Consider the following 17649-nt stretch of genomic DNA (forward strand, 5'->3'; position numbering starts at 1 on the left):
ATTCCGGCTCGAAGGAGGCATACCGTTTTTTTTTTTTTCTACCCCCCCATGCAAAGTGCTTTTAAACAGTTTCTCTTTAACCAGCTGCAGACACGGTTGATTTTCGCTACGAGATCCAGCTGCGTCGCAAACCGAGCCTCTCCGCTGTGACTCGCTGACTTTCAGGAGGAGCTCTCGGGGCGGGAGCAGAGGACGCAGTGCTTGCTCTGTCACTGCTGGCGCCTCATTCATTTTTAAAGGAAAACAAGATGCATGTTGTTCTTACTCCAACTTACTGCAAACCCTCACAAAGCAAATTACTGCAGGAGGATACTTGTTGAGATCCCTTTGTCTCATCGCACTTAATTAGGAGGTGAAATTCTGAGGGTCTTTTTTCCAAACCTCCTCTCCCCGAAGTGTCTAGACACTATTTTTTCAGACTAAGGAAGTATCTATACATCAACCTACTGCCACAATAGGAATACATTTTCAAATCCAGCCAGGCGATACTTAGCACATGCTAACTCTCTCCGTCAGTGGGAAATGCGTGTCTTTACCAGTGTCTTTCTATTATCTTGCAGGTGCCAGTGACCACGCAGTTATCCCCTAGGATTTCCTTCCCAGCCCTGGGACGGGTGATGCTGGCCTGACGGACTGAGTCCTCTTGTATGAAACTCTCTACCCGTTCATCTCTCTCAAAGTGAAAGGAGAGGCTGGAAGTGACAATTTAGCTGACTTCAGTTCATGGAGGGAAGGAAGGGGATTACTGTTATCTGTGGGCTCTCTCCCTCCTTTGTAACAGCACAATGAAAGTTTTCTTTTCTACAGAAAATGATAGCATAGAAAAAGAAATCAGTAATTTTAACTGTGCTCAGTTTTGCGTGCTTCATCATTTCCTTTAATGATTTTATTCTAAAAAGAGGCAGAAATGTAGTTGTAATTCCTTTTGACTGAAATCACACCCATACCTTAGGTATTCATTCTGAGGGAAGGTAAGTAATGAAATTAAATTACATACAATTATGTTTGATCTCTTTTGGATTAAGCAGCATGGTTTATCCCAGAAACTTCTTGTGGGGAGAAAAGTGCACAAACTACCTAAATAACTGGTTATGTTGGTGGTAGGCCCAAATTTTCTATGATGCCTCTTCCATTTGTTGTTTTGAGTGAATCTGGGTATAACTTAATATCTAAACACACAAAAGAACCGTTCTTTGAGGATACATCCAGCCAAAACGGTTGCCCCTTGTCCATTTTTTCAAATGCTTGGGCTTCTGTGGTCACAGACACTGGATACCACCCTAGTGAGAAATATTCCTGTCTCTTAGCAGGCCCATATTATCCGACACTCTGGGCTGGCTCTTGGACAGATGCAAAACCCCTGAGTGAGATGCTGGCCCCAGGGAAGTTCACAGACGTCTGCCATTGTCCTCAGCAGCATCACGGTTTCATTCTCTGCTGGTGCCCTTGGCTTGAGGACATCGTTCCACACCAGAACTGATGCCAGTAAAACTACTGCATTACATCACTTCATCATGCTGCTGATTTTTTTTATGTAGACAAGCCTTCTGCATTATACAAAGGATTTGCAATGTGTGGCCATAGCTCTGGCTGCTTTGCATAGGTAGGTGCATCTGCTGCAATCCAAGACCTAGTTCCTCCTTGGGGAAACCCCGAGTTGCTGCTTGCCACTTGTTGGGTGGCAAAACCATAATTTTGGACAGCTGTCTGAACAGCTTCTCTAGCTATTACTGGAATGAAGTTGTTGATAGTGTAGAAAAGTAAAGGGAGTGCTACAATTCATATACACAAGCTTTATTAGTCAGAGTGGTTGACAGCAAAGGTGGATTTGAGCACACGGTACTTCACAAATAAGTAAATGGAGCAAAACGGAACAAAAATTTGAGAATCTGAACATTTTGAGAAGATTAATGGATGTGCAACTGAACTTTACACAGAAACAGATCATGTAAGCATAGCTATGTTCATGTTAGGAACTTTTCTGAAAAGCAAACAAATGAGTAAAATCACATTGAAGAGCTAAGTCCTGAAACCGGTATTCACCCTTTCTCCACATGTCCTCAGAATCAGCTGAAGCTGACAGCGGTGAGAGAGACAAATGCCCTGGTACTCTCAAAACTAAATTTCCTCTTTGGAATTAAACCATAGGTTCAAACACTCAGATTTTTAAGCTGCAAATCCTGGAGAACCCACTCAGAGAGGCTTGGTCACTGGTTTATTCTGAGGTTTTTGGCTAACAGACAATACATTGTGGTTCTTCTGTGCAGATCTCCATGTCTGTAAAAGGGCTTTGCAAACACGCAGCAGCTTGTCCATCTTTGCAACACACTGCGAGATCAAGACATAAATCTTACCCAAGAAAAATTTCCCATTTAGAAAGAGCAAATAAGAACCACATGACTTGCAGTACATCTCAAGCCCATGGAGATCATTTCCTTGATTTCAGTAAACTTTGGCTCTGGGCCATAGAGTGGGGTCCTGAGGGACATTGAAGAAGCTGCATGTGAAAAAATTCCCCAGTTGCTTTTGCTAATCTGGAATTTACCTTTCCCTCCCCAGCTTTGGGCCTGCTCTGTAGCTGTTGTTGAAATCAAGGATGCAATTCTCAGTGGCTTCCATGGGAGCAGGCAGAGGAATTTCACAGGGGAAAGGATTCCACGTATAATGTCTAGCTTTACACTAGACTTTTCACCCAATGCCTTCAACTCTCTGCTGGAAATAGTCACTACATAGCATTTGCAGACTTGCACCGCGAGTTTCTCCCCCAGGCAGTGACACTTAGGAAATCACTTTGCCTGCAGAATTATTACGTACTACATGCTCTCCCTATTCCTCCATTTGGTGATAATGTCTTACACCAGTGCAAAGGGGAACAGTGAAGAAAGCCAAAAGATGCATGTGTGTGCTGGGGCAAGTGGGTGCCGGTGTCCCCTGGTACGTGCCCGGCGGACTGCGCTCGGTCTATGTCTCCGCACGGGCACCCTAATACACATGCCGTCTGATCCGGCCACCCAGTGGGAAGACATGTGGCACTTGGCTACTGCTGGGAACATGTCCTCTGAGGTCATATCTCTTCAGCGGCAGGGTGATGTCACCAGTCCCCCCTCCCCTGGGACCGGCGGGATGGATGGGCACATCCCCCGGCACTGCTGGGCAGGCAGGACTGCGGTCTGCATTTATGTACATACGAGTGGCCTCCAAAATTATTTGCAACACACAACCGAGGACAAAGAGGAGCCCATGAGTAGGAGGGGAGCGAGTGCCTGTGCACGCCCCCAGCCATGCTATGACTCCCCTTCTTCTCTGAAGCAGAAAAACAGGGCTGTTTCTGAGGGCAATGTGAGTGTTAGCTTGACCCAGTGCCTGTGCCCAGAGAAGAGATATATAACCTGAACCGGAATTAATGGCTTTTAAAATGTCCGTATGTTATGGGAACTTTAAAGAAATGTTGAAAGTAGTATTTCTTGACTTTGGAGTTATAGCTGGTGCTATGAAACACACTCTTTTCCCATATATTTAGCTGTCACTGAATGACATTTGATGTGAAAGGTGAGAACAGAAGGAAGATAATAATGTTTCACGGCTGCAGGATCCAATTTTAAGGAAGAGAATAACACTTTTGACTAGCTATATATTCACCGGTCTATGTAATTTAATGAAACATTATGTCCCCCTTTGGACTGCAGCACTGTGATTAGAGGATCAAAACCAGCAAATGCACCAAAGTGGCAATTGATATAACATGATCAATAAGGAGAAATTCAGCTGTCTAAGGCCTAAACTACTATGTCAAACCAGTGAAGTGCTAAGTTTAAGATCTAAGAGGTATTTCTTTAGCTCTTACAAATTAGGGGCCTAATTTCTTCATGCTTGCTTTAGCCATAGTCAGATGTATCTCCACTGATTTGTGCAGTGGTACAAATGAACATACACCTCATCCCTACCTCTTTACTTAAAATCATGCCGTGTGCTCTTAAAGCCCCTGTGCCTGGGGCAGAGGGGAGGACCCAGGCTCGCCCCGATGAGCCGGGCTATCAGGACAGTCACTCCTCTGCTGCTTGCTTGCCCTGCCAAGTCCTTGCTGGTCCCACAGCCCCGGTGCCAGCGCTGGCGCAATGGCTCCCAGCCCAGTGCCAGCGGGGCAGCGGGGCCAGCAGCCAGAGGCACGGCGGAGTAAGGAAGCCGGCAGAAAGCCGTTTGCTGGGGACCAATTTCCAGCACATTGCAGCTGCAGTCGGAGAAGCCGGGGCCGGCCAGGATGGGCAGCAGACCCATCCAGGCAGGATCGGGGAAGCTTTGCCGTGGGGCTGTCACTAGCTACGGGGGAGAGGAGAGAGGCTCTGGGGCAGCCCAGGGCCAGCCTCACCCTCCATGGGGCATTTGCTCACTGTCTCCTGGGTTTGCAGCTTGTGCAGAGGAAGACACGGAGCCTGTGTGTGCTTCTGCCCAGAGAAGCTGTGGCTGCCCCATCCCTGGAAGTGTTCAAGGCCAGGTTGGATGGGGCTGTGAGCAACCTGGTCTGGTGGGAGGTGTTCCTGCCCATGGTAGGGGGGGTTGGAACTGGGTGATCTTTAAAGTCTCTTCCAACCAAACGGTTCTGTGGTTCTGTGATTCTGGTGCTGGATGAGGCTCCTGGATTTAGAGTGACCTGCATTGTAACCACCGGCAGAACGATCCCCAAGCACTTTGTCCTGACTGAAGTTTGTAATTGCTGAGGCTAGGCCCTAGCAAGCCACCAGCTGCTTTCCAAAGAGCGTTTCCTCTCTGGGAAGGACAGCCCTGTCTGCTTTGCCACCAGCGTTCCCCCTGAGCTCTGTAAAGTGCATTTCCAGGGCTCCCTCACAGGACTGTTTCACATCCAGCAAAACTGCTCCCTGCGAGGAGTGTTCCAGGGGCAGGGAGACACAGAGCCGGTGTGTCCAAAAAGGGACTCAGGACTGTGTCTGGGAGGGGAAACCACAGCTGAGGGCAGGGAGGAGAGCAACTGTACCAAAGGGAGTACTGTTAGAGGGAAAGACCATGCTGAGCCTGGCAGTTTGAAGCTGTGAGAGACCAGGGTGCCGGTATGTAGAGCTCTGTACTGGCCGTAGGTTATCTCCTTGCAGAGTGCAGGTACCAACCTATTGGAAGTGGCCTAGAGGGAGATTCTGCCTTGATAGGAAATCACTCTCAGGTTACTCTTGATTAGCTTAAAGACAGCTACAAATACAGGCTTTGGAGCTCATCACGTGTTTTTTCTCGCTGTGGCACTCAGTGGGAAGCCCCAACAGGTCGCGTTTGCCTGCTCTAGGAGTCTGTGCGATAGCTCCGGCGGCCGTCCCCTATTAGCTGTGTCTTCTCATTTGCATTAGTCGGCTGAAGCACGATAGGAGTTTCTCCATCTAAATTGGGGAGGAGGACACAAAAATACTTTATGAATCCTTAACTTGCTACCAAAGTCAGGTTTCTTGTTAGCACCACAACATTTCTTCTGCTCTTCTGGCTACAGCTTAACATTGGCTTCACAGACAGCTGTGTGCATACTGAAAAGGCAGCAATGCCCACATCGAGTCTACAAATGCTCTCACTCCTTGTCCACCTGTAATGGCAGATTTCTGGGTGACTATCACTGTTGTTATTGAACTGGACATCAGCTGTACCTGGTGCTTTGCAGAGATTGCAGGATGAGTGTTCCTGCCTGTTCCAATTGCCAGTGCCTGTTCCTGCAAATGTCTGAATATAATGAGTGCTGTTGTGAGTCAGCAAGGACCAACCTTGACAGCATTTGTGAGAATGGGCCAGAAATGAGTCTTGAAGAACGCAAAGGAAGAGGAGAGTTAAAAGGAAAAAAAATGCGTGAGCAGTAATATACTTGAGAAGGAAGAAATCATGTATATCCTGAAAGCCAACTAGTTAAATAAAAATGTTAAATTGCGTTTTGAAGTCTTATGTAACATATACACACAATAGGATTTTGAGAATTACTGTTTTAATGAGTTTGGAACTGCCAAAACCTCATTTTATCACTATATATATTCTTACTGCTTTGTACATTCTCATTCCATGCTGTTATATGTTTGATTTCCTGATATGTCTGTAAAAAATGCATTTGTTGTGGAGTGGAGCAAAGTGAAGTCCTTACAGAGTTCCCTGATGGCTGTTGTGTTCCCTCTGATAATGAACAAGGTTTGGCTGCCCTTCTCCTGGGTCTCTTTCCAACCAACCATTTTTTGGCAGGGGGAGAAGGTGAGGTAAGACTCAGATGGTGACTTTTACAGGTTCAGCCATCTCAATGAAGTATGTTCATATGAAAAATTTTGGACTAACTATATCTTGATACCAGCATAGCCTTCAGTAATTGAATACAAATGATGACTTTTTTTTGCGAAATGACCAAATGTTCAGAAAAAAACTCATCTGACATTTCCTCCTGTTTACATGACTGTTGATGGGATGAATCATGGGCAAAAGATGTAATGTACAGGAGTAACTTAACCCAGAGCAAGAATCTAATTGCATGCCATACGGCTTCCCCTCAGTGGGGGTAGAACAACTTTGACTCTGTCAAGGTGAACAGCAAGAATGATTAAATGCCAAGCAGCTTCTCTGTATGGGCAATTCCATATTTAGACACAAGGTCAAAGACAGACATGTTTCATAACTTCTAAAAGTATATGAGTAATTAATGCTTAGAGCTCAGCTCAGGCTCAGATTATTTTGGCAGTTCCAATCCATTTTTAAATTGCGATGTATTTTCTAGATTTCTGAGCAGCACTCCCTCCCACCCTCTGCTTCCTCCAAGTTGTTCATTTTAAGGAAGATAGCTGATGGAAGACAAAGACTAGCAGTTCGTTTTGCTGTGATACCCAGATGTGCAACAAGAGAACAGGACCCACTGCAAATACGGTGCATTGCTTCCAGATGTTCTGCAGACAGTTCTGAGCTGACACCTTCACCAAGCATTTTGCTGCCTGTACCCTTCTAAGATTTATGGTGGGTTTTTATCAGAACAGGGACCCATGGTATAACAAACTGTACAAATATAGCCTGCTAATGGAGGGCTGCAGAATGGAGGTGCGGCAGAATTCACAGTTTAAATTGCTTTCTATAGATAGCTCTTGCTCACTGTTCGCCTACATTGGTATCATATGGAGTGTGGAGGAGACAATGAAGTGCTAAAAACTTATTGCTTCTGAGTTGGGAAAGTATTTTGTTATTCAGATTCTTTTTTCTTTTTCTTTTTTTTTTTTCTCTCCCAGATTTCATTTTCTGTAAAACGAAAGTTGGTCTGGAAATGCCTTGCTTTGTTCTTACAATGATAACCAAACAGGAGAGGACAACAAACCTACCGAACTGCTTGGAGTGCATCACTACAGCCTGAAGTACCAAGACAATCCAAATTCCAATGGCACCTCCTCTGGGACCACAAAAGTCAACAAAAGGTTTGCAATCAACTTCAGTGGAAGCAAAATCTGGCAACTTGCCCCATGTGTGTGAGTGAAAGCTATGAACTGTTGCACGTGTCCGTGCTGAAGACGAGCGAGTGATACTTCCCTCTGCCAGTGTTTTCGCAGGTCACCCATAATATCATGGTGTGATACCACAGATTACCCTGCTTTACGCTTTTTTAATGTCATGTTTGATCTGAAACCCTAAAATCTGTCATGTTTAAAATGTAATAATCCACATATAAGATTTATTTTTTGGTCTTCTATTGCACATTAGGCCACAGCCCTCTGTGGTACAAATCAATAGTCATGAGAAGAAATCACTGTAACCTAAGCACAGGCCGGGGGTTGCAAATCTCTAAGTTCCTTTAGTTCTGATGGTCATGCTACCCATGGAAGTATACGCTGTAAAACAAATCTCTCACAGGAGATATTCAACTAGCTGAGCGCTAGAACTAGTCAAATACATTTCAATAAAACTTCCATCTAGAGGAAGACCCCATTTGAACAGAATTGAAGCCTTTGACTTGATTGTGTTGATTTCAGTGACAACTCACTTTGCTTTTACATTTTAGGGAACGAGTTTTTGACCTCACATCTCCTTTTTTCACTAATAATTGTGTTTTATCGTATGGTAATTTGAGGAATAAAATCAACTGTGTAAGACCTTAATTTTGTTAAGGAGAAATGTGAGGGGCACTGAAAATTATTACTGTTGTGCCAATTTGAAAGATGAAGTCTAAATCTGGGCTCCCACAACACACATATTGCCTCTTTTGTGAAGTACAGCCGGCTCCAAGCAGCTCTCACTGAGCACAGCAACAACTGCTGGAGACTCGCTCTCAGAGTTTTTTAGCGTGAGGAATGGTGACGTTTCATTGATATTACATTCCTCAGAAAAGCAATGACTGACTGCAAAATATCTGGATAAATTAAAGTATGGTCTTAGCTTGAGAGTCTACATTTTGACCTTAGCAAAAAAGTTCTGGCTAGCAATAATATAGATACTGGGGACAGCAGGAAGCAAATAAATTAATTACCAGATAGAATGCTCAGTCTGTGGGCAGAGGGCATGCAAAGAATTTGGATCCTAATAGGATTTCCTCTTCCAAAATGAAATCTGCTGCAGGAGTGATTACAGTTCATTTCTGAATTACCTACAGGAGCATTTCTATTATTTACATAAAGGAGGGCATGAGTATTCGTTTCTATGGCCCAACATTTGAAAATGTCTGGTGGAAAAGCCCAATCTTTGCCATTCAAGTCAGCTGCATCTTTTTGGCCAGCATTCCTAAAATTTGGGGAGGGAGGGAGAAAGTGCAGTTTGAGCTGGTTATCATTCATTTTTCTAATGTGTCTGTTTTCCTTTCAGCTGCAGAAAAGATGCTTACATTATCCTCGGTCATGAAGTTTTCACTTTTATTCCCAATATGTTGCTCTCTTTTAATCTAAATTTAAAATATAGAGAATTGTACTCTACTGAGGCAAGCTGGTTTTGATTGACAGGAAAACGTAGCAAGACTGAAGAGAAAGGCAGGAAAGGTGCAAATATCTAGTTTTCTTCAGGCTCTACCTATTTACTTAATATTGTCTTTGAAATACTTAAAACAGGTAGTTCCACATTCTGCTAATTTTCCAGACCAGTACTTTGCTAAGACATTTTAAATTATTTTTAAAAATTGGTATCTCAGTAAGATTTGATGGGAGTAAAGAGATGGGAAGGTGGCCTAAAATTACTGAATATGAATAAATACCACCTGTGCCAGAAGGAGGGAGAAATTTTTTTTCTGCCACTGGGGAATTTTGTGCTGGGTTTTGAGAGCAAAATACCTTCCAAATTGCAAAAAAGGCAGAATTAAAAAATTCTTATCCTTCAAAGTTCCATCTTCATGTTTCAAACTTGGCTTTGGTGTCATAGCCCCATAAATATCAAGACACATTTTAGATTTGCACTTTTCAGGTACCTAATGTCATAGAGTATATTGCATTTATTTCAAATAATGCATTGTGGTTATAAAGTTTTCACTAATGGTTTTTGTTGCCTTTGCAAGTGTGATCAAATTTTAAGCTGACTGTATTTACCTTGATACGCCTCTAGGCAAAACCAATTTAAAACCACCACCACATGTTGGCATACCAGTTATATAAATAGCATTTGTTTCAACTACTGTAAGTGTTTGTTACATATTTATGGAAGGGTAAACTTGTGTGAAAAATTGGGGGGGAAAAAAATTTCTTCCTGCTAAGAGAACGTGATATTTGCAATCTGGCAGTGCTAATTTAAGCACAATAAACGTAAGAATATAACAGCGTAAGACCTTCCATCACAATGGATGAGAAAAAGAGTGAGCTGACTGCGTAGGTCCTTCCTCATAAAAAAAGCATAATCCTAATCATAGTTTATATAAATTTGCAACTGAAAAGTGGCCTAGGTCTTCCCCTGATACCTTGGCCTCTTATTGCTGGAGCAAGGGTCATTGCCTCTCTCGGCCTGTCCTGCAAGTGTCCAAATCTAACCAGTTCGGGGTGTTTCTGCGCCCCTGAAGATGAAGGCAAAACCCCGCCCTATTTCACAGATTAAAACAGGGCTCTTTGTTCACAATATGTAACCCACGCTAATGCCAAATTGGGAAATCGCCACCACCAACCTTTCTATAGGCAAAACCTGAGTGTGCAGCCGGGGGATGCAGCAAAGCTGAGAAAAGAGGGTGACCTTCTGTGAAGGGGGTCCTGCTGCCCCAGCCCGTGTTCCCGGCCGGGGGCTCTTGGTCCCTTCTTTGAGCTGGCATTAGTACTTGGCCTGCTCCACCGTGAAGCATGGCAGGGAGTTAAACAGGCAGGGAACTACACACATTTTTGAGAGGGTTAGTGTTCACCTGGATCGTATCCAAGATCTGGCTCCTGGTAAGACAGCCAGATTGCCACTGCCGGTGCAGAAGAGAGCAAGCATCCTGGGGCTGGACGGGAGAGGGGCAGGATCGCAGCAGCTCCCATGCAAACTCTTAGGTTATGGCACAACCTCACTGTTGGAAACTTTATGTCTTTTCTTGAAGCCTTTTCTTGAATGTGCACAGATGGCCCATCACAATCAGCGATAAATTTTACATGAATAAAACCTGAATGACAGCGTATTCAGGCAGATCAGATGTTGCAAGCAGCAGTCCAGGCAGAGCCTAATGTATAAGTACAGGATCTAGGACATGAAGCAACGTGGGCATGGGGGCTTGAGGGTGAACATTGTTTCCTAAAATGAGCCCTGAGGCTTCTAATGTTTAAGCGTCCCATAAGAGATATAGGAGATATTTAATTGTTAGTGCCATAAGTTTAGTTTTTCATTAACACACAACTTGGGAAGTTCATCAGGTCATGGTATTCGCTAGAGCGAATAGGCACGTCTCCACTGATGTCTGGAAGCAGCCTTAGCATCGTGAGCAGAACATCTGGCCTATAGGCTTTAAAGACTGTTTTGAACAGCTTTGCCACACAGTAAGCCCCTATAATACACACCTCTTTCCATGTCGTTCTTAATTTGCTCTTCCAAATCTTCTGGAGACACACAGAACTCCTGCTGTTCCCCTTCTGGTGCTTTGGGTTTACACTTTCCGCAGCAGCAGTTGAAGCAGCAGCAGAGGCAGCAGCAGAGGTAGCAGCCTGTCAGCAGGCCACAGACCGCCAACAGGCCCTGGGTTAAACACAGAGGAGGAAAAACCTGTCAGCAATGAACTTCCTCAGATTCGTGGCAGCCTCTTACAGCCGACGGCAGGTCATCAGAGGAACTCGGGTTCCCAAGTGCTTGGCACCCAGAGGGGTCCAGTCACCGGCCAAGCGCCTGAACAAGGGCCAGACCTTCCGAAGTCCTCCTCACCCACAAGCTCCTACTTGATACTCAGGACCACGTCCACAAACAAGACACCAACCAACAGGCCCCTGCGTGCTCAACTTTTGAAAGTCTGTCTTCAGCTGGCCCTCAGAAAAAACTTCCAGGCAGTAGGCAGAATCCCACCCACCTTAAAATGACTCATTTCCATCTTAAAAATGACTCATTTGCCCAAGATCGTTTTCGCAAACGCTTATTTGTTCTTGTCAATAACAAAGCCGAGAGAAAAAGAAGCAAAGACCCAGATGCATCCCACATTATCTTCAGGCACTGAACTAAGGCATCCAAATGAGGACTGTAGCTCCCCTGCGCTCCCCACAGAGTCAATGGGAAATTAAAAGCCCTTCCAGAGGGTGATTCAGCCCTGGGAGGATTTGAATTGCCTGTTGAAGGTGTCTCTCCCCACTAGCCTGTGCGGGAGCACACAGGTGACATCTCCTAAATTAGACTCCTTGGGCTGTGGTTTCTTGATCTGAGGACTCAGGTGGCAAGAAGTTCCCACCTGCATCGCCCTCTGCTCACTCCTGTCCCTGCGGCATAGAGCACGGAGGCTTCAGCAGAGCCAGCACAACTGCCTGGGGCTGAGACCAAAGATCTCAGCTTCAACAGCCAGACAACTTCAATTTACAGAGCTTTTCTTCCTCCAGATCAGGCGGCTGCCTGCGTTCACAGCACAGCTGCACAGCTGCTTGTGATGGTGGCTGCGTTGCAGCAATGGGATGGGGGGATCTGCAGGAGAGGAGCCCTTAGGCTGGCATTGCCACCCCATGCTCCATGGAGACGTGATGGCAACCTGGCTCCTGAGCCGGGGTGGGTCCAGACCTGCACCGAGATTTTTGCAGCAAAGGAGAAACCTCCACATCTCTTCATGGACATAGTGGTGTAAGAGCAAAGGAGAGCCAGTGACATTCCTGAAAAGTGAATCAAAGCTGATATGTGGAATGTGTATGTAAAGCCAGCACAGCTTTGTGGCCATCAGGTATATATGCATTGGAGGTATAGCAGGCTTTAGCATTACAGTTAAACAGTCTGCCCTTTACTAACTATTCGTTATATTCATAAGAAAAGATGCCGTTGAGGAATAAAGCAAGCACAAATGTCAGGATATTGTCAAACTTTGACAATGAAGCTATGTAAATAACTCTCAGTTATGTATGCACGTCTCCAGCAATGTTAGTGAGGGCCGACTGGAGCATCTCTGAAGGTAATAAGACTATTTACATGCCTGATATTAATGTAGGCGTGTATCAAGAGTGAGCAAGGTGGTTTTAAATGAAAAGAAGGACTCTGACTTTTTGTTTTAAAATGTTTTCCTTCCAACAGACACCCAAAACTGTTCTAAATGCTGTAACCCCTAAAATAAGTTATCTGACTGTTTATCATTTGTGCCACAATGGAGAATAAATCACCACAATGAACAGAATGAAAAAAAGTGTATAGAGGGAAAAAATACTTGAAATTATTCATGATACCTTAGATGTTTCAAGATTTCTTGTGCTTATATTATCACAGTTGGTAAATCAAGAATCACTTTAATGATGTGATCAATAAACTGTCTTCATGGTAGATGGAGAATTGCTTTTTGCTAAAACAGTTAAACGAACAACCCCAATGCCTGCCAGTGGAGAAGCAGTTAAAGTTCCCATTACCCATGTCAGTATGTTCCCAGTTTAATATGCTTGCAAAGAAGTCTGGCACTCAAAAAGAAAAGTAATCTTCACTTTGCATTTCTCATTTCATTTGAGTTTCCTTACTTCTAATGATACACCCCCTCACAATTGTTAGATTTTCTGAGTGTGCCAGGGAAGAGGATTTACCAGGAATGTTCATAGTTGAAGAGGAAGATAACGAGCAAAAGCTGTGGTCCCTACTGTCTTCTACCAGAATGGAGGAAATTAGGGGTCCAGAGGTCATCTGCAGATGATGCCTCAGACTCAAATAGTATTATGACAGCCAATATAAAAATCTGTACTGACCTGGCATTTGTGCGTGAGTTAAAAAATGTTGAGGAATAGTGAGCTCAACTTGCAAAAAAGCACTCGGTGGCCTGTTCATGCTTCGGAGGTGGCAAGATTTTGGGTTGGGGGAGAGATAGAGAGACTACCCGTGACAATCCTCAAATGAGTCTATATGCATATTTTGAATTTTTTGTACAGAATTCTTAAAAACCAGGAAGCAGTGATTACTTTTGCTGGGGTATTCAGCATATCTCGTTTCAGCTGTTAGGCACTTACTAACTTCTCTCTCTACTCTCCACTGCTCTCCTTATGAGTCAAAGCCACAGCCATTAGTTCTGTTCCTGATTTGCTAACCACAGAGGATTTTATACTTCATAAAATTTCCCTTAAAGATCAGTAAGCAGAAGAGGAAATAAAAGCTAAAAAAGCAGCAAACAGTGCAGAAAACCTTGTTTACCAAGATTGTTAAAGGAGTCCATACTGCTGCTCTCCCAGCTCTAAGGCAATGCTTCCCGGCACCTGAACTGTGACGGAGAGGCCAAAGGAGAAGGTGGACAGCAAAGAAAAGAGAGAATGATCCCGCAGGAGAAGACAGCAGCTGTGGTGGGATGTCCAGCCCGCAAGAGGAGTCAGCTACAGCAGCTGCAAGCAGGCAGCCTCCAGCCTGCTTCTGAGGGAGCAGCTGCACCTTTGCAAGTGTCTTTTATTCATTAGCTTCATTCACTCTTCTGCATTTGAGTAGTTTCCATCTCACCCTGATTCAGCAGACAAATTATGGCTTCTCAGACCCCCAACGTGTCCACGTGACTTCCCAGTTTGAAAGGGGACTGTGGGACAGTGAAGCACTGGCCTGGTCCGTGCTGAACGCAGGAATCTGAGTTCCCTGGTTCTCAGACCAAAGCTGTCCTAGCATGCTCGCTTCACACAGCACAGATCATTCCTATGTATTCCAGTAGAGTCCTTGCTTCCCTGTGCTTCTGGTGCTGGAAATCGGTGGGGACAGCATGGATTTTTTGACATTTACAATTGTGTTGGTTTGTTACATTTCTGTAACATTGCAATATTTGCAGAAACACTCGAATTTGACATATGCAAACATCACAGGATGCCCGTGCTATAAGAGAGAGTATGAACACAACTCCTTTAAGCCTAGAACAGCCCATGACCTGTTTTGCCTTGAGGAATATGCCAGTTTTTGATGTATCATTCTCTACCTTTCCTACTCTTTTCCTCCATTCCACCCTTCTCACCTTTTCTTCCACTCCCTTTCTCTCACCCCTCTCACCCCAGCCCATATGTGACACCATAATCACAGGGTTGTATATGTTATTATTGCTTACTTACGCTGTGTGCGATATATATAGCAAAGAACACAGCTAAATTTGTACTGTAATAACTTATTAACTGGTTGTCACTTAAGTGGGACTTCTCGTTGTTGAACAATGAGTCATTTTTATTTACTCATTACTGAAAAGAAAGTAAAAATTAACCTGGAGCACTAGAGTCAAATCTAATTAATGTCTGAAAGTGTTACAAAACAGGCACTCTATTTAACTCTTTACGAAGTAAAAAGAAAAAGAAAACATTCTGTATTAGCACTGTTCTGAACTTATGTTACGTTTTGCTACTGTTGATTTTCCAGATAATGTTGTTGTTTAATTAAGCTTTTAGTAGCAGTTTAGATTCAGATCCTACTATTTCTTAAGCTTGTAGAGAGACCATATTTTTCAGGGGGTTCCATGTGTATGTATTGTCTGTGTGCATTGTAACATTTGATTTCCAACAGAAAATAACAGCTTACCTTTGCCCACCAGCTTGAGAGCATGAAGTAGGTGTTAACATTTTCCTCACCAAACTGTTCTGCCACGTAGAGCCCTAATGATCCATACTTGTCATATATGTTTCGCTTGGACAGATCAGTCAGTGTTGCATGAGCATTGTTGATCTCTTTAAATTTTTCTGCAGCCTCTGGATTGTCCAGATTCTTGTCAGGATGATATTTCAGAGCCAGTTTTCTTAAACATGAAAAAAAAAAAAAAACAACACAGAAGGAAAATAAGTCATCTATCTATGTGCGTGTATACAGACACTTAGAAAACATTACAAAATATTTTAACAGAGATATAATCATTCTGAACAGTGTGTTCAGCCTTCTTTTTTCCAGCTCAAATGTACTCAGTGGAAGACAAGTGACACAAAGTGACTGAATATGAAAGTTTTGGTAAAAGAGGTATTCCTATCACATTGAGCATGAACTTTGTGTATTGATACCTAGTCAGCTACCATGTTAAAGGAGACAGTGATATATGCTGAAACCAGAGATTGCAGCATGGTAATAAATCATGGGCATTTGTTGCATTATGATTGCCAACTGATTTGCATCATTTAGCAGGTCTCAACAAAGATAAAGATTTTTGTAAAGGTTGTTTAAAACCATGATGATCACACTGCTTATCCCATCACCATTATCTTCTTTATAGCAAAGGAAATTCCATATTCGATTGCCTATTGATAGTAGCTATATTAAAATTTTGTACACAGTGTCTGTATTTTGCAGAAGCCCAGTGATGGTGGAAAAGACAGTTATGAGTTGCAAAAGACAGGAAACATCTTTCTGAAGCACAAAGTGGAAAAGCATAGTGAGTTAACCCCAGTTTCAAGTGCCTGTTTTTGGGCCTGATTCCCCACCGTAGCAGTTCTGACACAGTCCTTAAAGCAGTGGAAGCTGATTCTTAACTGGTTTGGGCTTTTTATGCTGGTGGGAAGCCTTTGCTAGAGCAGGGCTCAGTAATCCTTTTTCCCTGACTGTACTCAGCACTGTGGCATCCGAGGACAGGTACAGCTTGAAAGGACCAGTGTGGGGCTGTTGGCTCACGGACGGCGCTGGGGAGGCACAGCTTAGAGAAGAAAGGGTTTGCTTCCAACCATGTTGAAGCAGTGTGAGCTCACATGTACTTGCAAAACAAGCATAGATGGAAGTGCATCTTTTAAAAAACCACCACTCTCTTTGAAGAACTGGCAATAAGATTTTTCCAGGACATTTATTTAATGACTAGTGCTGACCTCTAGTGGCACCAAAAGTGATTCAGTAGTGGTTTCAGTATCGGGATTCTCACCTCAGTCAAGCGATGTTGCATTTTGTAAATACTCTCTCCAAGTGTTTCAAGAGCTAGCCATGAACATTATGCCCAAAAATATTGTTTGTGGAGTGAAGGCAGTGTGCCCACACTTCCTCTAACAAATTCATCCTCAGAGTGGAATCCTGCTTGACTTTCCACTGAAGTCCCTGTACAGGTTATTCCCCTCGTAAAATGTAACTGCTTTGCTTCTGATGACTTTCCTGCCGTGGAGAAATTCTGCCAATATCAAGACTGATATGAGCCTAGGAACAGCCTCTGCCAACTATCTCTTCATCTCCGTATGCTGTACTCAAGTCATCTTCTCGTAGAACATAAATAACTCCTTAAACATGTCTCTGACAGCACGGAGAGGTTCACGTTCAGTCATATTTAATATACTGTGCATGTGGTGCTTCAAACATAAGTTTTCAGTCATATTTAACATGTGGTACCTTAAACATAATAAGAGATGAAATAGGAGAACTGGAAAAACAAGCTAAGTCTTGCATGACTAATGACATTATGTGCCATCCAAGTATTTAAATAGTTTATGCAATCTATCCATTTTCAGAGCTGAAAACAAACCCCAGCAATTAGAATTAAAAAAAAATAAATGGTAGAGGTATTACTTTCAAAACCCAGGCGTGGTTGCAGTCATGGGACAATCAGTCTCCAGCCTTTCTAACTTTTTTAACAGATGTAAAGTCATCTTATGTCCTCGCCATATCCCCTACAATCTCATAAAAAATAAGAAATTGAATAAAATTCAGTTTTGAAAAGGTGAAAAAAATTAGTTGCACACTTGCTTTACTTAGTATTGTTTTAGAATAATAAAAGAATTACTTTCAACATACTACTGGCAAAAAAAGATGAGATATGTTCTTATTTTGATTTGAGTAAACTGTTGTCACTAACAATAATACATTAACTAAACAACTCCCTGCATAACAAGATGACATATCCTAATTAGAGATGATTTAATAAAGCAGAAGAGATCTATATACTCGTAGTGCAATTCTCATGAGAAAGGGCCGCCTTCATCATCTTGGGACCATTGACCACTGCAGACCTCCACAGCAGCAAGAAATGTTGGGAGAGAAAAGTGACAAGAAGCAGAGAAACAGAAATCATAAAAGATGGATAGCATGGAAATGAAGTCAGAGAAACACACTCAGCATCTCTGTCAGTGGAAGGCTTAGAGTGAGAGGTGAGATAAGGCCAGACATGCCAGTTTGCCGATGCCGCCAAGCTGTGTGGTGCGGTCGACA

The 17649-nt window shown here is 43.4% G+C and overlaps 1 protein-coding gene across 1 annotated transcript; it reads right to left on the bottom strand.

The window, feature by feature from the left end:
- Positions 1 to 5286: 5286 nt before the first annotated feature.
- LOC104156264 (cysteine string protein-like) lies at positions 5287 to 16554 on the bottom strand (the record flags this gene model as incomplete). Its single annotated transcript, XM_009704508.1, has 4 exons — positions 5287 to 5381; positions 10935 to 11109; positions 15064 to 15277; positions 16529 to 16554. Coding segments are annotated over 4 exons (510 nt in total), but the record flags the coding sequence as incomplete, so codon positions are not given.
- Between the last annotated feature and the right edge of the window lie 1095 nt (positions 16555 to 17649).

This window comes from Cariama cristata, unplaced genomic scaffold, assembly GCF_000690535.1.
Source record: "Cariama cristata isolate BGI_N322 unplaced genomic scaffold, ASM69053v1 scaffold29957, whole genome shotgun sequence".
Classification (NCBI taxonomy): Eukaryota; Metazoa; Chordata; class Aves; order Cariamiformes; family Cariamidae; genus Cariama; species Cariama cristata.